Here is a 21,493-nt window from a genome sequence, read left to right on the forward strand (position 1 = left end):
GTAAACGAAGACTAAAAACGAGAAAACGGAAGTCAACTTTCGTTTTTCCTTTTGTCGTTTTATATGTAAGAGGGAATGAAAAACGAAAAACGCACATTAACTTCCGTTTTTTCTTTCTTGTTGTTGACGAAAAAAAAAACATCAATGAATATGGGGACAAGGAAAGAGGGAAACAGGAAGGGGGGTACTAAAGAGTTGGGGAGGGGGGGGGGGGTGCTAAGCAACAAGCAATCGATATGAATAAGCAATAAGCAACCGATATGAATCCCCAGAAATGACTCGAAATATATTTTATTGAGCTTCAAATTCTGAATATATTTTGTGTGATATCAGGGTCAGTGAGGGTCAAAACCAGGGGGGGGGGGGGGGGGGGTTAGTCAAACTACGAAACACAACAGCAGGATAATTGCTAAATAGCATCATTCATTATAATTTTAGACAGACATTAAATGGTGAAAGTTTGAAGGAAATCGTCCGACTCCCATCTTTCACCTCTGCCTGGTTTTCTCAGACAATGACTCTTAAACGTCCTTTGTTATACAGGAAGAGGTGTTCTACTGGAAAGAAGATGCACTAACAAGAGGGCTGTTAATATCAACGCAGGCATTGTACCAACACCTCAAACAGCTTTGCAGATGTACAATGGGACTTTGTCTACAGAACAGAAGTTTGCAGCAGCCGGCGAAAGAGGATGCCAGGGAAAGAGAATTCAGATGATTCATTGTTGTAAATATGAATCAAGTTAAGTTCTAAAGGAAATAAAATAGAACAAATGGTACTAAATTGTAACGAAAACTTTACACTGTTGCTTTAACTCAGTGGAAACATCTCTGAATAATAGTCCAGTTTCGAATTCACCAAGACCACTGGATGAAATAACAAAAGACGCATTTTATACAGGGTTAGCCTCAATCTGAAGCAAAATATTCCCAAATGTTAGAAGGAAAGTGCTGAATCCTAAAATAAAACAATACACAGAGTTGTGAAAAGTTCATCTTCCCACTGATTCAGCACTTTCCTGCTAACATTTGTTGATATTTTACGTCTGAATAAATGCGTGTTTTCTCTTTTTATTCAGCGGTCTTGGTGAATTCGAAACTGGACTATTCAAGTTCAATTTCGACGGGAACAAAAAACAAGGACAAACTGGTTGTCAACGAGTAAGTCAAGAACCTACAGCGATTTTTTTTTTTTTTTTTTTCAGGAAAACAACATAGGCTTAATTTTCGATTAGTTCAACAAGACTTTCGAAGACACAGGCCCGTCTCCTCTTATTACGGCCATCCTCGTCTCTGCAATGGGGGCACGATGGGCTGTTCCGGTACCATTCATCTGCGCATTCTACATACGCAACGACACGGTCACAGCAACCCACATACTCAATTCTCTGGGCAGGCATAGTGTTGAGACAAATGGTGCATTTAAATGTGGCAACTAGTGCTCGGTCCAAGTCGTGTTATTTATTTGCAGCACTTGGCGTTTCGTTCTATGGAACCCTCAATTTCGTCGAGTCTATCGAGAATCAAATTGCTGTTGGTGTATTCGGCGATTGATGTGGAGTAACCGCTGTCTTTGCTTTCTTTATTTTTATTCGCTGGTACTCCACCTCTTTAACAGCGTAAACTTCTATAGAGCCCTTCCCCCAGAATTGAGGTCCTTGTTTAACAAAATGCAACAAAATAATCAATTCAAACTTTTGAAAAGTGGTTGAAGCTTGTCTACACTACTGTTTCATGTATTTGCCCCCGGCAACAAGTTAGTTAGGAAAAAAACTTTCAAACCATGACCAATGATGGCTAGCACTTTAACTGAGTTCAGCAGGGCAGCTTTCAGGAGTCAGTCCTTCGTTATTAGATTTTAGAGAATGGCTTCCCCACAAATGAAGTCTATAACGTCATGTGAGCAATTAAAATCAAGCAGAATTAAATTAATGGTGAACAATATTCAATATCGAGAAGACGAATTTATGTTACTGAATGGTTATAACAAGTGCACTTGATGAGGACCCACCTATTCAGTGTAGGAGTAAGGGGCCAACACAACACGACAGCAATCTTATAAGCTATAACAACTAACTTTTTGGCCTAAAATTTGAGACAAGGACATTACATTGTACAGTGGGGATCCTACCTGAGTACAATAGTTTTGACTTTTTCCATTAAATAACATACATTTCTTTCCACGTGTTGAAAAGAAGAATGATGATTTACGTCGATACTTTCACCGCAAGATAAACAGATGGGATGTATGCACCAGCCTCCTCCTCGTAGAAAAACGCCAAGAAACCTTGAAAGAAAGACGATGCCTTCTGGTGCAGCAGTGGCCAAGAAATACCCACGTATTTCACTGCTCAAAACACCACCTCCTCAAGAAACCCACATCTGTAATGCACCAAACTGAAGCTCCAAAAGGAGTCTTGGGTCAGACCAAACAAGATCTAACAAAGCTTAAGATCAGTTAACTTGTAAATCTTCTGACTGACATTGTGGGCCATCAGCCAAATCTTCCCAAAAAGCCACGAAAGCCAGACCTGCTATCAAAAATTCTTGATGTTGCCACTCCAAGAGAAGATTAATGAACTACTCCATGATGTTTGGAGTCTCTTTATTAAATATAAAACAAAATAATGTAAGATTTAATGGTAGATTTCAGTAAATACACAGTATATAGTTTACCTTATTGCAAGGACAAAGAATACCTCAAACTTGTAAATAGTCTTAAATTTATGTATTCACAATTATATACTGTAATAAACACTTTTAGACTGAACTCACACACTTCTTTTTCATTGATGGTTTGAATATCAGTATCTGTTTTATAATCCAACAAGATTATTAGCTCAAATTTTTGAAATTTCAGCACACAAACACACAGCAAAGCTATGTTTTGAAATCCCAAATAATTATATTGTTTCAGTAACTGTTCATACTTCTTCTTCTTCTTCTTCTTCTTCTTCTTCTTCTTCTTCTTCTTCTTCTTCTTCTTCTTCTTCTTCTTCTTCTTCTTCTTCTTCTTCTTCTTCTTCGAGCTTCTTCCACGCGAACTGGATCAGTCTTTGTGTGTCAGATAAGAGGAGAGAGATGAAGTCTCTCTATAGCATTGCAGCTATAATAGTAAAACATGAAGGGGCAACTTCCGATGTTTTAATATAGTTTTTAAAATTTTAATTTTTAAGGCCATGTGAGAAACTAATTTGTTTTGTAGATAACCGAGTCACTAGCAACACTAGTCAAGATAACTGAACTATACGGAAATGTAGGAAGGGATAGACAGACGGAAGGAGGAGTAAACATAAGACCGAAACGACTAAGGCCATTTAAAGATTACCACATGGATGCCAGTCAAAATGAACAAACCACATGACCGAATGCCAACCCAACCCCATAACCGAAGGATCAGCACAGGAAGCCAATTGCACGGTTGAAATTATTTCTGAAATGGGCTGTTTGTCATTGTGTGCCAGATCGGTGGAGAAAGATGAAGTCTCTCTCTATAGCATTGCAGCTTTAATATTAAAACATGAAGGAAAAACTTCTGATGTTTTAATATAGCTTTTAAACTTTTAGGATTAAGCCCATATAAAAAGTTAATTTGTTTGTAGAAAACCGTGTCACTAGTAGCACTAGTAAAGATAACTGAACCATACGGATTTATACGGGAAGGGACAGACAGACGGAAAGAAGAGTGAACATAAGGCCGAAACTTATAGGGCCATTGAGAGACTAACCGAATAATCAAACAAAAAGCCCCATGTATACCAGCCGAAATGAACAAACCACATGACTGAAAGTCGACCCAGTCCCATAACCGAAAGATCAGCATAAGAAGCCAATTGCACGGTTATAATTAGTTTGAAAAAGGGCTATTAATGTGTATCTTTTATTAGAGTTTTAATGTTTAGTCCTCTGTGCATATAGACTTTAGATATGACCTCACGACCGAAAGAACAGCAGCAAATGCCAATTACACGGTTGTTCTTTGAATGGAGGGCTTCTTTGTAATATTGTCATACAGCTTTTAAATAGTTTAATTTTATTCTTTATAACATGTTTATGCCCATAGATAGCAAAAAGAACTGGGCAAGCGGAGGAACAACTGAACAAACCAGAAACGCAAACGAACGAACAAACGGCAGCCCGAGCGAACGAACATCCAAACGGGCAAACGGGTGGCCGAATGATCGAGTTAACGAATAAACGGTCCACCGAGCGCTCGCCGGTAAAAACGAACGAACGAAGCACCGAGTGAACGAACCCGCGAAATGAGATGAACAGCTGAACGACCGAGTGGGCAGCGCTTTTGTTTATAGTCATAGGTGTTTATATGGATCGATTATCTGATATTTTAATGCAAACTTAAAACGCTCTTCTTTTTGGAACGAGTGAGAAGCGACGAGCTTTCGTTCTTATTACTTAATGGTAAGTAATTATTAAGAACCTTACGCACGTATTTGAGTGTGCTCACCAAAAAATAATTAAGAAACAGCATAGCGTGACTAAAGCAAAATAAAGCTACGTCTGCTCAGAAGGTCTGTCAATCTCGTCAGGGCCACAATGATCAGGTCTGGTAGAGAGTTCAAAAAAGAAAACGCCAAACATCAAAAACCACGAAGGAAATATGTGAACATCTTAGTGAGGGAGAAAATTATGAATAAATTCAGGGTTAATCTCTCTATCACACGTTTCAAACTACGGAACCACAGCTGGCCCTACGTGCCTGAGCTGATATGTATCATTCTATGCAGTTTCTGCCTGAGCTGACATGTATCATTCTATGCAGTGTCAGCTAATTATAAACTTATATTACTATCAACTTATAACTTGCTTCTCTCCTTTTCTTTAGTTGTTCAAAACTTCGCAAAGTTCTGCGTATCTCTTACAAAGAATTCAATCTTCCTCTTAAAATACTCTTCTGTTTCACCTTACTCGATTTAGGTAAATTGTGCTTCCGTCTCAGGTTAGCCACTTCAGTTAAGATTAAGGACTCGCGACGGGTGCATATAACATTTATCTCCCGTCTTATTGCCTCCATAGAGGTACGAATGTCATTCCTAGATTTTCTCAACGGCACGTTTGGTTCGGAATCAAAACTTTTTATTTCTCTAGCCACAAATGTGTAAGTCTCATCATTCAATCTCTCCAAGTTGTACAAATTAATCTTAATATCAGCCAGTCTTCCATACAGAAAATTCAACTGACTTAGTTCAGCTTCCAAAAATGGAGTTACAGGTCGAGATCTATTAACCTCCATTCGCCAACGAGCGGACCTTTTACTCTCCATCAAGGTTGTCAATTACAAGACAAGATGTTCGTTTCAAAGTGAGATCAATAGATGCTTGTCGCTTAGCGTAGTTCAATAGTAAAGTTACGTTGATTTTCTGCCTTTCAAAGAGCTTACATGAACAAAAATAATAACGGCCTCAGCCTTCCTGCGCTGCGCGAGCATTCTTCCGTTATTTTAACAAAGAACAAATCGCGTAAGTTTTCGTCATGAAGCCAAGACCAAATCCAACAACGGTGTTTCATAGGCAGGAAAATGGTAGGTCTTACTACACCTTATCCCCTTTTTAACTTCAATCGATAGTAAGTAGTACAATTCAATTAGCACTTACCAACCAAACATTAATTGCATCTAGTCCGAAAATCATAAGCATGATGCCGGAGGCGTTTCCGACGAACAGATGGAGGGCATTGCCAAGAAACTGGAAGCCTCGGGTGTCTTTAAAGCCGGCAGGGTAGTCACAAAGTATATTTCTAACAAGAATAATAGAATGCTTAAATCCATGAAGGGAAGAGTACACGTAGGGTCCAGCCAATTGGTGCACACGCAAAGACTACAAAATGACACTTGTAACACACATCGCTCTACATGGCGTGTTCTCGCTATTTGGCATGAATTTTTCATTAATTGCAACTCCGAAATTAAGAATGTTGTGGTATTTACTCGTAACCAGACTATCGCTGGCTAATTCCTGATTATACATGGCCATAACTCTCTACCTTACACCCTTTAATTTTATACTTTACAACACCAATCCACTACATGCTATTAACTGATTGTGTTCTTTGTGGTTGTTGTTGCTTAGGAAAGAAGTTCTTCTTTAGAGGATGCCGCTGGCCAAATTCAAAGAGCACAAAAAGGTGGAGTGCATCACATAAGCACTGGGTTCAAATCATGGACGAACTTTTTACTGCTTTGCTTGCCAAAGACTATCTGACATACAAGTACACCGACCATTTGTGCTGCAAAGTGGCAGATGAGAATTTGCCTGGCCTGGAATACAACGAGACGTTCTGGGAGAATATATGCAAGGAGAAGATGGCTGAATGCCAATTGGATGAGAACGAAACCCCACGTTCACGAAAAAGAAAAAGGACGGGCTTACCGAAAAAAACTCGCCGAAAGTTGTTAAAGGCTAGGAAGAGAAAAAGAAAGCCCCGTAATCCGTCTTTGGTGCCCTGTCCTCGTCCTCGTCCTTGTCTTGTTCTGCACTAAAGAAAAAGACCTCACCAGGACGTAAACCAAAGCCATCTTCATCGTCGACGCCACAGACTGAAAGGTTGAAGCAGGAGGAAGTCGTAAATACTCTAGCCGAGTGAAAGGAAAAGGAAACAAGGGTCGCCTGCAGCAACTGCGTGCAAGCGTAAGCCTCCAGTGACGCTCACGATACAGATGCCCTTTAGTGATGTGTTCTCTACTGGTTGCCCAAGAGAACAATTGCTGGCAGTTAAACTCCCCCCAGTAGACTGCAGCACAACAGTACTTCAGAATAGGCTGTTGAGAGTTGCTGATGATTTCGAGTACACCGATGTTTCGACTCTCAAGCAACGTCCACCAGCGTGTGTAACAAAAGCTGCAGTTACGCTGATTTAAACTGAAGAAAAAGGCAGCCATTGAAAAGGGGAAGACGATAGACCTGGACTAGGAGGATAGAGGGATTGGCGTCTCCATACGTGCACTTGGAATTTTCTCTCGAGCTGAACTGGGGCACCTTGAATGGCTTGCAGAAGTGGGCGAGATGCAGCTTAATGCAAAGGAAGAACTGAAACCAGAGAAAGTATTGTCCAGGTGCTTCAAAAGTTCCCTCTCAATCATTTGGTTGTGAAAGAAGGTAAATACGCCGTTAATGTGCGAGCATTCAGTAATTTGGCCTTGGAAAGGTACGTCACGGACGATACCGTGATTGACCCAGCCTTGGCAATAATTCACCGCCAGCTTAATTAAAAGCGTCCGTGCTCTGTCTGCAAGCACATACCATAGTCTGGCTTGACAGTGGTGATGAAGACTTTATCGGTGAATGTTTTCGAGAAATGTTGGCCGGTGTAAACCCTGATGCTCTCAGCTTGGTACTTCTTCCTGTCAACTTAAACAACATGCATTGGGGTCTTGTGGTTATCGATTTCGAGACCAAACAAGCCTACTTTGACGATGGCCTTAGATGGACCTTCTCGAGAACATGGTATGTGCGTCAAATTGTGAAGGAGCTTCAGTCGCAGTTTCCAAAGTGCAAGAAAGGTCTTGCAGAACACTGGCCCATGTTGCAAACGCTTCAAAGATTTGGAATGCCGAGGCAACCAACTAATGGTCAGGTTGTTGGAAGTGGTAGCTGTGGCGTGGGCGTTATCCCTTCTGTTAAGGACTTCATGGAACGTGGTATACACCGGTTCCACCCTCCTGGTGCCTTAATTCAATGACTATGCACAGAAAAGAAATTATGAAATTACCGTTGTCGTGTTCGTGAGCCAATGCCAGTTCTGTAATGTGTCATTAGATCCACAAGATATTCGGAAAGGTAGTCTCCTCTCTCAGTTGTATTAAGAGTGGATGTCTGTAAATATTAACCAGAGGTGTGCAATAGCGAAAAACTCAAAATTCACAAAAAACATTCACAACATAGCCTACTGTAAACTATTGCAAGAAATACATGTTTTACTTCAATCCGATAATTTTTTTTTTTTTTTTTTTTGATGTAAGGCTATGATTTTGAATTCACCGCTCCTGAACCGGGTTTTCGGTGTCTGACACCACATGTTGCGAAGAAACGGACGTTCAAAATTTCAAGATTTTACAAGGAATGTATGGCTGCATGGCAATTCTTGCCAGGTTTTGAAAGTCAATTTCTCCGACAACAAAGCAAAATACTTTTCACGCTGGTTACCAGAGGTGATCTGTGGTGTCCATTTGTTCGTAGCTTATGGTTTATCGTTTGAACAGGCTCCCATGTGGGGTAATGAGCGAAAAGAAAAATAGGCGAGCCGGGCGAGCGGAGCTCGGTTTGGGAGCTCGATTGTCTTCGCCCTAGACCCCACTTGGGAGCCTGTTTACAGGCTGCTTATGGTTTGATATATACTAATTAAGCAAAATGTAAACAATGACGTCAGCAAAGATTCTCCTGTACACTAGTCCTATCACGAGAACCCCACGCAGGGACATCTAAAAGAGAAACTTTTTCTCGGGTTCTATCTTCTTTAGGTTTTACCGTGCAAAGTAAACTTGAATAGCAAACTTTCTCAGTAAAATAACTCAGATTTGCTAACGTCGTAAGTGCTATTTCAAGACAAAGGGCAGCGGCCAGCTAGCTTTGCGGTGTTTGGAAATTGAATTCAGTCTTGTTCATGCGGTTTATTTGGAGCACAATGCCTCCCTTACGAGAGAAAGAACATTATATCGCCAGAATTTAGCCCCGCGTTGTGCACGGTCCGCCGTGTTGGTCGTTTGTTGTGAACATTCAGAGTCTGGAAACAATTGAAAAGTTGTCCCGGCTAAGCAAGTTATCTCAAGCATGAGCGTTTACAAGGCAGCTATAGTTAGAGTAACCCACGCGCTCAGCTAGGATTACTTCTACTGATAGGGTAACCCTAGCACTGTAGATAGGGCCTTATGTTTTCTTGAGAACGTGAGCGCTTGATGGCAAATTTCTTTCCCTGATAACACATTTGTGAAGCGTCATCGACTATAGGAATACTGAGATTTCGACTTTGCTTTTTACGAATAAATGGAAGTTTGATCAGTTATTCAGGAATTCGACAAGAGTATCAGTTCTCCGGGAACCTTATCTATAGTAAAAGTTTCGTTCGTGGTATTAAAATGGGAACGCATCGATGTCACATATTGACAGAAGCAAAATATTTTAGCTCAGTGATGTTAATTTACTTTCACGGTGTTCAAGAACCTTTCAATTGTGTAAGTTTACACAAGCTGATATGTTTGGATTACTTGCGAATATTTCCACTTTTACCGTTTTGCAAGTTCATGTTTGATTTTAGGAATGCGATTGATTGGCGTTCAAAAGTGATATCTCTCCCCCTCCAAAAACAGAATAGATTGTTTTTCCCCTTTTGAGAAAGATACTGAAACCAAGAGAATCGGACCTTTCGATTGCTAGTTTCCTGAAGGCGTTGTTGAAAAAGCCCTCCTAAAGAATAATTCCCTAAAATTAAAACAAACTACATATTCAGGGTATCGCTTTCCGGTTCCCGCAGTTACTTTTCAAATGCGTCTGGTTTAAAGATGAATTAAATTAAAATCTCGCAATAAATTAATGTTCACACTTAAGGATTATGACACATTCGCCTAAAAATTGACGCCCCACGTCAAACAGAAACGAGTATTAGAAGCGATTCAATTACACTAGAATGTTCAGAGTAGCTGGATATCATGCTGAGATTGGTGGCAAATTGCCCCGTATCTCAGCGGGATCCAGAGGCCTTTTGGGGTTGCTAAGAACCTCTGGCTCATTATTGAGTGAGTGTCACCTGAAGTTTTCCGCAAATTGACAACATATATTCGAAATTGCTCCAGAGTCGACAAATTAAGCCTGCCGCACACTTGAGGAAAGAGCTGGGCGAACTGCCTCGCGAAGCTATCAGCTCAGTTGTTTCCTCAAGTGTGCGGTTGAATTTTCGTGAGACTTTTGCCTCGCGAGACGAAATCTCAAATACCAAACATGATAGATATTTTCCTTACGGCCTCGCGAGGCGAAAAACTCGCGAAAACGCAACCGCACACATGATGAAACAGCTGAGCTAATCGCCTCGTGAGACAGTTTGCTCAGCTTTTTCCTCAAGTGTGCGGATTGTGATTAGCTTGTCTGGACACAGTTTTTTGCAACGTTATAAAAGTAGGGATTCACAGCAACCTTAAATTTTTGGAAATTCAATATAAAACTAAGGAAACACAATTAGCTCAAACTGATCCGTCACGGTGATCAGTAATCAGTGATCTAATAGATTGACTAATGGAGTCAAACACTTCACTCATAGCTTTAAAGATGACGCACCTTTAACCTGGCACGCGGTATCCATATCCAGACATACCGACTGCATACTTTGTTCACAATAAAACTCATTTTTTATTAGAAAAACGCATTTGGTTTGACTTCTAGAACTATTCTAGGAATCTTATGGAAATTATGATCCTGCTTCACACCTTACAAAAACTAAGCTAACAGAAAAACAGAAAAACTAGCTACAGAATTATGAAAAATGCTCTCTTGATAATTCACATGAGAAAGCTCATAAATTAGAGACAATGCTTTAACGGCTAAAGATTGGCATCTTCTTGATTCCTCCTCTGAAGCCTAACAAGGAAAACAACAAACGAAATTAAAATACAGTACAATGGAGGAGAAGTATGCAAGAAACCCGTGTTAAACACGCACTGAAATAAACAAACAACAAGTAGAAAATGATCACATGCCTGTCATCTGCGTTTGTTATATCAGCTTTGTGAGCCTATTGCAAGGATCTATGATATCCGTTTCAAAAAGAAAAAACCCGATTTCAAGCAGCTTATTTCGCTGTCTTTGAAACTTGTTGTTTTAACTGGATATGAATAGCTATTATTTTCCATCTTTCATTGGTGTTAATGAATTAATCCACCAGTGATAGTTCCCAAACTTAAAGACTTCTCAACAATCTAGTTGCCCTCACTTCTCCCTGTATTAATAAACTTTTCACTTCAGTGACATTTTTACAATAAAAAAAGACAATTCCTTCCAGATTTCTACTCAGGGTAGCTCGTTCGGTCACATCCGTTCGATGACACAGTGCAATTGTGAAGGATGCTGTTTCATTAAAAAAAAAACCTAAATATAGGTTAATATCTGCTTCGGGGCGATTTTTTTTTCTTTTGTAAGTTGACTATGGTTATGGAATTCCGATTGAAGACTGTGAGCTCATTGTTTTACGTTGATATCTCAATTAGGGGAATCGTTTCTTGCCAACGATCACTACAAAAGGACAATCGCGCTTAGTGTTTTCAAGAAGCAATATCGTGTTGAGGACTTGGACACTTACATCAATAAAATTATTTTACAAACAAACCGTCAAATCTGGAATAAGACTTGACTCAAGTAACTTACTAATTCCAGAACACGTCTTATAAACCTGACGCTTACTCAGTTATCAGAATGTTTAACTAAAAAAATGATTTTTCATTCGTCATCTTCAGTTTTCCAAGATCCCTTTCAGAAAAATTAACAGGGATATCATAGTACGCTAACAAAGTTTGATTAGCGCTGATTTGTTTAGCAGAAGCAGATGCCCATCCCTCCAATTTAGCCGGCCTAGTTTCGCTTTTAAATAGCTTTACACCAAAAATAGCACTGTTGAATTCGAGATTCTTAGGCCATTCAGGCCTTTGAAAATCGAATTTCACCTACATGAGCTGAACGTTTGTGTTTCCCGAAAACATGTTGTAAATCCCTTTAGCAATACAATGATAACAAGACCCAAATGACAACGAACATTTATCGACATGAATAAATGAAATTGAAAAAAAAAAGTTCTGAAATTCTTCATAACGATCTTCCCTTTTGTTTGTTTCTGTACGTTCTTTGACGATTAATGACCTTCGTGTCTAGTCGCGGACCATTTCTGATAATCACCGTTCCAAGAAAGGGAAGTTTGCCGCATCTTGAACAAGCGGACTGAGTTCAGTGGTATGGGTTCGCCACTCGAGCCGTTCATGGCAAATGACTTTATGTGCAATATCGAAGAACAATTGATAAACTAAAACAAGATGCCTGCTTCCTATAAACGCTATGTCGATTACACCCACAGAAAAATGCCGAATGTTTCATCTACCCGGCTCTGAATTCTTGAATTCTTGTCAACACTGAATGAAATCCACCCCTCAGTCAGTTTCACAATGAAACTCGTAGACAACGGCAAGCTTTCTTTTCTTGGAATAGTGATTATCAGAAATGGTCCGCGACTAGGCTAGAAGGTCTACAAGAAACCAACCGATACTGGGCTTTTACTGCACCGCACCAAAGCCATGTTGATGTGAACTAGTACAATCATTCTCTGCTGAAAACAATGTTAAATGGGGCGTTCAAACCGTCTCTTCGAATTGGCATTTTTTTCCATCAGGAATGTGAACGTCTTAAAGGGATTTTTGATCGCTTGCATTATCCTGAAACCCTCGTAGAGAACACCATCAGATATTTTATTGAAACGAAAGTTACTGAGATTGCGTGTTAGAAACAACGGGTATCCGGCGAACGTGAAAACGTGAAAACAACAGTGCCGTCTTGAGAGTACTGCTCAAAAAGGGATTCACCCACAGACCGTGCGTGAAAAATTATCAGGGCAAAGAATCTCTTCGACGAATGCAACCCCTGCTTGCATTGTTGATGTAGTTTGGTCAGTACAAGAAAAGACTATAGGGTAGACGAAAGGAGTATATCGAAGTAGAACAAGAACATAAACGGTTGTTCCAAAAAAAAAATGACGTTATTACAACGCATTACAGAAAATAAAAGTGCATAATTTAATTCACTGGTCTCGGCCGGACCTGACACTCAGGGTATTTAAATAGCCGAGGAGAAAATGCTTCCTTTGTAATGACATCTGCAAATTGTTAGACTTTCTAATCTTCTCCGATAAGGACGATAAACCGTAGGGCATGTCTGACAACACTTGTCCGTTAACAACGTACTCTGTGGGACGTTAAAGAACCCACACACTGATTGCAAAGAGTAGGGGACATAATTCCCTGTGTTGTGGTCTGGTATTTGTGTGTATACTCTCATAGTTGGGTGGGTAAATGCTTGGAGATATTAACAGCATTAATAATTAAGCTACTCTTAAACCCGAGGGTAAATAAAGATATGATGAAGATGATGATGATTATGGGCAAAAATCATTTACATATTATTGTATGGTTAATTTTACTCATTAGCAACTTATAATCTTACAAGGAAAACCTAAATATGATATACGAAGTAATGTATCAAACACGAGAAAATGTGTTTCATCAGATATCCAAACACTAACAAGTAGGTTGAAAAATCAAGGCGCAGCCGGAGTATTTTTCTTTTAAAGAGGTCGAGGTGTTTGGATATCTGATGAAAACACACTTCCGAGTATTTGATATGGCTTCTCAAATGATCAATAATTCTTGAAGAAATTCAAAGGTAACACTAGCAAAATTTTTTTATAATTACGAACACATATCCAAACCATGGTCACGGTAGTGATTTTCTTTGTTTTCTCTTAACACATTGCTAAAACTTTTGACAAATATCAGGAGCATATAACGAAAGTTTTCTCTCAGATTTTTTGAAACGCTATTTTAGGCTACCCGGAGAGCCTTTAAAGCTCTGTAGGTTCATTTTAGGCCGCGGTATAATATTTTTATCTGTTCGGTCATTCTAGACGAACTTGAGTCTTTTCGAAATTACCAGGGCATTTTTGTCCATTTCCTGAAAACCTTAGGTCTTATTTCCTTTCCGAAAATCTTAGCTGACCTTTTTTGGGTACCCGAAACAACATTTTTATCAATCCGAAAACACTAGGCCTTAAATTTTCCATATCACGAACGTTCGTGGTGAAAATTCCCTTTAGAAAATTGTAGGGGATTAAGGGCTTTCCGAACAGATAATTTACCGAGATGATCCATTGGGTGCCCCTGAAATATCTATCAAAATTTATGTTATTTACAAGAGAAAAGTTCTCTTATTTATAAGAGACCTTCCGAAGGCGAAAATATATTTTGTCAAAGCTTTAGATTACTCACCCGCTGACTCCAATGAGTCGGAAAACCGAACTACTGTAAACATGCTGACTGCAGAGTTTCTTTCCAATAAAACTCATTTTATTAGAACAATGCATTTGGTTTGACTTCTAGAATAATTCTACGAATACATGGAATCTTAAAATGGCATCTTAATTCACTGATACGGCTTCACACCTCACAAAATCAAAACTGTGCTTGCACTCTTTACTAACTACAGGATTATGAAAAATGCTCCCTTGATATTTCACATGAGTAAGTTCATAAATCGGAGACAAAGCTTCACCGTCTGAAGGTTGGCATCTTATTCCTCCTCTGAAGCCTAACAATGAAAACAGCAAACGAAATTAAAATCAACAATACAACAGAAGACAAGCATGCCTTGGAACCTATGTTAAACACACACTGAAATAAACAAAACTACAAGTAGAAAGTGATGACATGCCTGACATCTGTGTTTATTATGTCGGCTTTGTGAGCCAATTGCAAGGATCTATGATATCCGTTTCCAAAAAAGGAAACCGATACTCTATTTCGAGCAGTTTAGTTCACTATGTTTTAAACCTGTTAACTCAATATAAATGTTTTTTTTTTTTTTTCCATCTTTGGTGTTAATGAATCAACGAAACAACTTTTCTAATTGCCCACACATCTCCCTGTGTTTATAAAATTTTCATTTCAGAGACATTTTTATAATAAAATAAACAAACAAACAAACAAATGATAATTCCTTCCAGATTTCGTCTCAAGGTAGCTAATTCAGCCCCATCACTCAATAAAACAGTTCAATTGTGAAAGATGCTGTTTTATTAAAAAAAAATCGTAAATATAGGTAAATATTAGCCGCAGAGCGACTTTTTTTCTGCTGTAATATAAGTTGACTATGTTTATGGAATACCGATTGGAGACTGTGAGCTCATTGTTTTATGTGGATCTCTCAATTAGGAGAAATAGTTTCTCGCCAACTGAGTTTCACAAGAAAAGGACAGCCGCGCCTTATGTGTTTTTAGGAAGCAATGTTGTGCTAAGTACCTGGAAACTTACATCAATAAAATAATCAGTTTACAAAAAGGCAAACTCCTCACATCTGGAATAAGACTTCACTCAAGTAATTTACCAATTCGGATTTTAGCTTATTGCAGAACACGTCTTTTGAATCTGACACCAACTCATTTATCAGAATATTTAACCAGAAAACTGATTTTTCATACGTGATCTTCGGTTTACCAAGATTCCTCGCAGAAATTTAATAGGGATTCATTGTACGTACGCTAACAAATGTTAACTTGTTACGATTTGTTTAGCTGAACATTTTAGAAACAGAAACCCATCCCTCCTAATTTAGCCGGCCTAGTTTCGCTTTCTGAATAACATGGATCAATTTCCCGTTTTACTTAAGTTTTTAATGTTTTTACAACAAAAAAGCACTGTTGAAATCGAGATTCTTGGGCCATTGAGGTTTTTGAAAAAAAAGGTTTCCACCGACATGAGCTTAACGCTTTAGTTTCCAGAAAACATGCTGTAAATTCCTTCATCGATATAATGATAACAAATAGCAAATGACAACGAATATTTATCCACGTGTATAAAGGAAATTGACAAAAAAGTTCTGAGATTCTTCCCAATGATCTTCTTTTTCGTTTGTTTCTGTATGTTCTCTGACGCTTAATGATTTTAAAAAGGTATTGGAAGTTATAAAACTGGTCACTTACCAAGATCGTCGACACATGGTTCATTTCTGAAGGCTTGATATCATCCGCCTTTGTTCCTCTCTCACTCCTTCTTCTTGAACACCTCTTCAGCCTTCTGAAACGTCTTTGTCTTCTTTTTTGCGGTCGATCAAAAGCCTCCCCGTTTTCCATCAGAATGCATATCAGAAGCAACCAAAAAGTCAACAGGATAAAGACACGCTTTGAATCCATTCTTGAGTTTTAATTTGAAGAACGTGCAAAGCGCAGTTTACTTCCTGGCACTACGAATTCTGAAGTTGTTTTCGACGTGGGCAGTGATGGTTGCACACGGTTCGCAAAGCATGCTGTGGTGACTTGTCTGCTTTATTAGCTCAGTTGGAACAAACCTTCGTGCTGTGCGGGTGAAGGGCATTTTCTCGACAGCATAGATCACTATAGCAACAGTACAACCTCTAAAGATCAGCCTACATTTTACCTTTAATTGGCTATAGCTCGCTGAGCCTTATTATTATTATTATTATTATTATTATTATTATTATTATTATTATTATCATTATCATTATCATTATCATTATCATTATCATTATCATTATCATTATCATTATCATTATCATTAACATTATCATTATCATTATCATTATCATTATCATTATCATTATCATTATCATTATCATCATCTTTATTATTATTATAATTATTATTATTTATTTATTTATTTATTTATTTATTTTTTGGATTGTAATTAGCATGTTTGGATACATATGTTTTTATTTTTTTTGCAAAAGTTAAAAAGTACGGGTTCCAAGCCACCTTAAATTTTCGGAAATTCAAGATAAAAGTAAAGAAAGGACGCACAATTATCCCAAACTGATACATGATCCGTCACGTACTCAGTGATCTAAATATAATGTCTAATGGTGTTAAACACTTCAATCATAGCTTTAAAGATGCAGCACCTTTAACCTGGTACGCCATATCTTCATGCATTTGGTTCGACGTTTAGAAGTATTCAAGGAATCTTAAGTTTGCGTCTTAATTCATTGATCCGACTTCACAGCTTACAAAATTGAAAAATGAGCTTGCACTCTTTTACTAGCTACAGAATTACGAAACATGCTCCCTTGATAATTCACATGAGAAAGTTCATAAATGAGAGACAATGCTTTAACGTCTGAAGATTGGCATCTTATTCCTCCTCTAAAGACTAACAAGGAAAAGAACAAACGAAATTAAAATCAACTGTACAACAGAAGAGGAGCATGCAAGAATCCCATGTTAGACACACGCTGAAATAAACAAACTACAAGTAGAAAATGATCATATGCCTGTCAGCTTTGTGAGGCTATTGCAAGGATCTTTGATATCCGTTTCCAAAAAAAAAAAAAAAAAAAAAAACAAGCAGTTGACACTTGCGGGGTTAACTGGATATGGATGGCTATTATTATCCATCTTTGCTGTTAACGAATTAATCCACCAGTGTTAGCTCCAAAACGAAAGCACTTCTCTACGATCAAGTTGCCCCCCTCCCCCCCCCCCCCCCCTTTTCTTGTATTTATAAACATTTCATTTCAGTGACATTTTTATAAGAAAACAAACAAAAAACCGACAATTCCTTCCAAATTTCTACTCACTGGGTAGCTCATTCGGCCACATCCGCTCGATGACACAGTCCAATTGTGAAAGATGCTGTTTCATAAAAAAAAAAAAAAAACAAAAAAGAAATCCTAAATATAGATTAACATTTGCATCGGGCGATTTTTTTTTCCTTCTGTAAGTTGACTATGTTTATGTAATACTGATTGAAGACTGTGAGCTCATTGCTTTATGTTAATATTTCTCGCCAACGATCACTACAAACGCACAATCGCGCTTAGTGTTTTCAAGAAGCAATTTTGCGCTGAGTACTTGCACACTTACATCAATAAAATATTTTTACAAAAAGACAAACCCCTCACATCTGGAATAAGACTTGACTCAAGTAATTTTCCACTTCGGAGTTTACCTTATTCCAGAACACGTCTTATGAACCTGTCCTTGGCAACTCAATTATCACAATGACTATAACAAGAAAACTGAGTTTTCTCACGTCTCTTCGGTTTTGCGAGATCCGTTTCAGAAAATTCAACTGGGATCCGTAGCACGCTTACAAAGTTCAGTTTGTTCCGATTTGTTTAGCTGCACATTTCAGAAACAGAACCCCCCCCCCCCCCCCTCTTCCCCCCAATTTAGCCAGCCTAGTTTTAAAGTTTTAAATGCATGTAACTGTGCCAAAAATCATGAAAATTATGTCCTTCTATTTCGCAGCAGACCAAATAACATTGAAAAGTTTAATGCAAATTTCACATTAGACTTTGTGTGATATTTGGTACAGAAACAAATTGTGGGGGGAAGAAAGCCGAGCTTGTGGAATTAGCAGCAATTTGACACAACACTGGTGAAGCGTTTACGAAATTTGTCTTGCCAAAATTTGACATCAATGAACACGCAAGCAGCGTTAACAGCGTTAACAGATTCCACATAACAAAATTTGGCAATGAAGGTATTCTTTACAGAAATGCCAACCAACTGGAGACAGGGTAACTGATTGAATATTTAAGATCCTTTGCTGATTTCTTGAAAACCTCTGCTCTGAAAACTGGAAACGCGACACTTCGCAAACCAGTGAACTGTTCTTATAGTCCACAACGCAGACGTTTTCAATACGCCACTGTTTATCACAAGTATAAACCAGAACGGAGATCACATAAAATCGATGTTTTAAGGGTTGGACTTACACTAGTTTGAAGACAGCCAAACCTTGGGAAGGCATCTCGCCAAAAACGACAACTGTCAGCTTCGTCACGCTGATGCTAGCATACCAAAGGGAAACCTTTACAGATGTCTATTCCAAAGTGATTTTAAAAATTCCCATGAACGCTTCGCTGATGTTGTGACTCTGCGGAAAATTCTATTTCAATCAAACCTTGCATTAACCACAGAGAACATGGTAAACAACAGTCAAATGACTAATTTCTCTACCGCCTTAGTCGACACACAGTACCTTAACAATTCCTATGAGAGGCTTCCAACTTTCAAAAGCAAGTCGTTCAGTGACAGTGATCGCTCTATCATCAAGAAAACACTCGCAAAGAAGCTCGCTGATGCTGGTTTGACAATCAACGCCTTAAGGAATTTGTAGGCGTCACTAGGACCGCGAGGAGTCGCCGCGCTGTAAGCAAATCCACCCTCTTCTTGTCAAAGAGGGATCTATCACTATCTATCACTTTGCAGAAAATTGTCAACTTTCTCAGATCAGAAGCAGAAATACCGGTGAATTGAAAGCATATGAACAAAACGCCTGCGAAACGACGTTGAATTCCTCACTGTGTTCTGTTATTAGCTTCCCGTGTAAAAAAAACTCAACAAGGTCTATTACTCTTGTCGCATAAACACCGCAAAGTGAAAACAAATGTGTCTCGTAGAAAACATATTTTTGCGCACTTTCCAAATCCTGAAATTTTTGGAGTGAGGTTGTACGGCTAGATTTAGAGCCAGACAACTCTAAAAAGGTTTTATTTTCCAGGCCAGCTGAAGACTCATTCTACGGTATTTGACACTTTTTGGGCATTTTAAATTTCATTTCCGACTCTCTATTGTATTTATTTTACTAAAAAAAGCCTTCCATAAAACTCTTTTCAGCGTTTTTTTTTTTTTTTAAAGTTCAATTTAAGGCCTTCTTTCACCTCAGAAAATGAAGTAAGCCACCTTAAACGGTAGGGGTTCCGAGCAAACTTAAACATTCGAAAATTCAAAATAAAACTAAAGGGAGGAAACACAATTAGCCCAGACTGATACATGATCCGTCACGTACACGGTGATCTAAAAATAACGATTGATGGATTTAAACACTTCAATCATAGCTTTAAAGATGAAGCACCTTTAACCTGGTATGCCGAATCCATATCCAGACATACTTACGGCAGAGTTTGTTTACAATGAACTCATTTTATTAGAACAATACTTTTGGTTTGACTTCTAGAACTATTCTAGGAATACATGGAATCTTAAGTTGGCGTCTTAATTTATTGATCCGACTTCACCCGTTACAAATTTCACAACATGATTATGGGGAAAATGCTCCCTTCATATTTCACATGAGCAGTTCGTAAATCAGAGACAAAGCTTTAACGATTGAAGTGTGGCATCTTATTCCTCCTCTGAAGCCTAACAAGGAAAACAGCAAACGAAATAAATTAAAATCAACAATACAACAGAAGAGAAGCATGCGAGAAACCCATGTTAAACACACACTGATATAAACAAACGTACTACGAGTATAAAATGATAACACACCTGTCATCTCGCTTGTTATATCAGTTTTGTGAGCCTATTGCAAGGATCTATAATATCCGTTTCCAAAAAAATCGATACAAGATTTCAAACTTGTGGTGTAAACTGAATATAAATGGTTATATTATCCATCTTTGGTGTTAATGAATTAATCCACTATTGTTAGTTTCGAAACGAAAAGACTTCTCTACAATCTAATTGCTCAAACTACGCTCTGTATTTATAAACATTTTATTTCAGTGGCATTTTATTCGTAATAAAACAAACAACCCCCTACCCCCTTCCAGATTTCTAATCAGGGTAGCCCATTCAGCCACATCCGCTCGATGACACAGTCCAACTGTGAAAGATGCTGTTTCGTCTAAAAAAAAAATCCTAAATTTGCGTTTTCAGCTTATTACATAACAGGTTTTATGATTCTGACGCCAACTCAATTAGAAAAAAAAAATTAGACGTCATCTTCGCTTTTCCAAAGTCTCTTTCAGAATTTTAAAAGGGATTCATGGTACGCTTACACAGTTTGATTTGTTCCGATATCTTTAGCAGAAGCAGGAGCCCATCCCTCCATTTCACCGGCCCTTGTTTCGCTTTCTTCCGACGTTGCAAAAGTTTCAAATAGCTTTACACCAAAAAGAGTACTGTTGAATTCGAGATTCTTAGTCCATTCAGGCCTTTGAAAAACGATTCATCGACAAGAGCTGACCGTTTTCGCTACCGCAAAACACGGTGTAAGTCCCTTTATCGTTACAACGATAACAAGAAACAAATGACAACGAACGTTTACCCACGTGTATAAAGGAAATTGAGAAACGATGTTCTAAAATTCTTCCTAATGATTTTCTGTTTTGTTTGTTTAATTCTGAGTGTTCTCTGACGCTTAATTTTTTAAAAATGCTTTGGAAGTTATAACACTGGTCACCTACCAAGATTTTCGACACAATGTTCATGTCTAAAGGCTTGATGACATCTGCCTTTTTTCCTCTTCTAATTCTTCTTCTGGAACACCTTTTCATCCTTCTGACACATCTTCTTGTCCTTCGTCTTGGCGGCCGGAGTTCAAAAGCCTCATCCTGGTCCATCAGAACGCATACCAAAAGCAGCAAAAAAGTCAAGAGGATAAAGAGATGCTTTGAATCCATCCTTGAGCCTTACTTTGGAGAACGTGCCAAGCAGTTTAGTTCCTAGCAGCTTGGATTCTGAAGTTGTTCTCGACGTGCGAGTTTAATTGTTGGCTTAGCTTTGCCTACCTCCTAAATAGTTACTTCGACCTCACCGTTTTCTGATCTGCTGCATTCTTGTCACCCAATATTAAAAGATTTGCAGTTTCCCAACTTACCTGAGGAGGAGGAGGTCGACGACTGACACGTCTGTCATACGGAGTATGCCAACATCAAATTCCCATGTTCATTTTTTTTTTTTTCAATAATACGCCCAACGCATCAGTTGGTGTTTGC

The 21,493-nt window shown here is 38.6% G+C and overlaps 1 protein-coding gene and 1 pseudogene across 8 annotated transcripts in view; one reads left to right on the top strand and one right to left on the bottom strand.

Annotated features, from left to right (window-relative positions):
* The first annotated feature begins 5,886 nt into the window (after window positions 1-5,886).
* LOC146459297 (uncharacterized) lies at window positions 5,887-8,535 on the top strand (annotated as a pseudogene).
* Window positions 8,536-9,861: 1,326 nt separating this feature from the next.
* Window positions 9,862-21,493, bottom strand: part of LOC146459298 (uncharacterized) — a 64,120-nt gene continuing 52,488 nt past the window's right edge. The window contains exons 1-4 of one of the 8 annotated variants that reach the window (XR_014857970.1): window positions 20,963-21,493; window positions 18,485-19,913; window positions 17,342-17,396; window positions 14,213-14,341 (exon numbers count right to left, since the gene is read on the bottom strand). The exon at window positions 20,963-21,493 is cut by the window's right edge and continues 1,252 nt beyond it. Coding sequence is in view for 4 of the 8 variants with exons in the window: in XM_085089666.1 (XP_084945792.1) it covers window positions 10,439-10,579; window positions 15,732-15,941 (351 nt within the window). In the remaining 4 variants the exon portion in view is untranslated. The other 7 variants (XR_014857969.1, XR_014857972.1, XR_014857971.1 and 4 more) reach the window with 7 other exon arrangements.

Source organism: Pavona decussata, unplaced genomic scaffold (genome assembly GCF_977016875.1).
Source record: "Pavona decussata unplaced genomic scaffold, jaPavDecu1.1 SCAFFOLD_220, whole genome shotgun sequence".
Taxonomy (NCBI): Eukaryota; Metazoa; Cnidaria; class Anthozoa; order Scleractinia; family Agariciidae; genus Pavona; species Pavona decussata.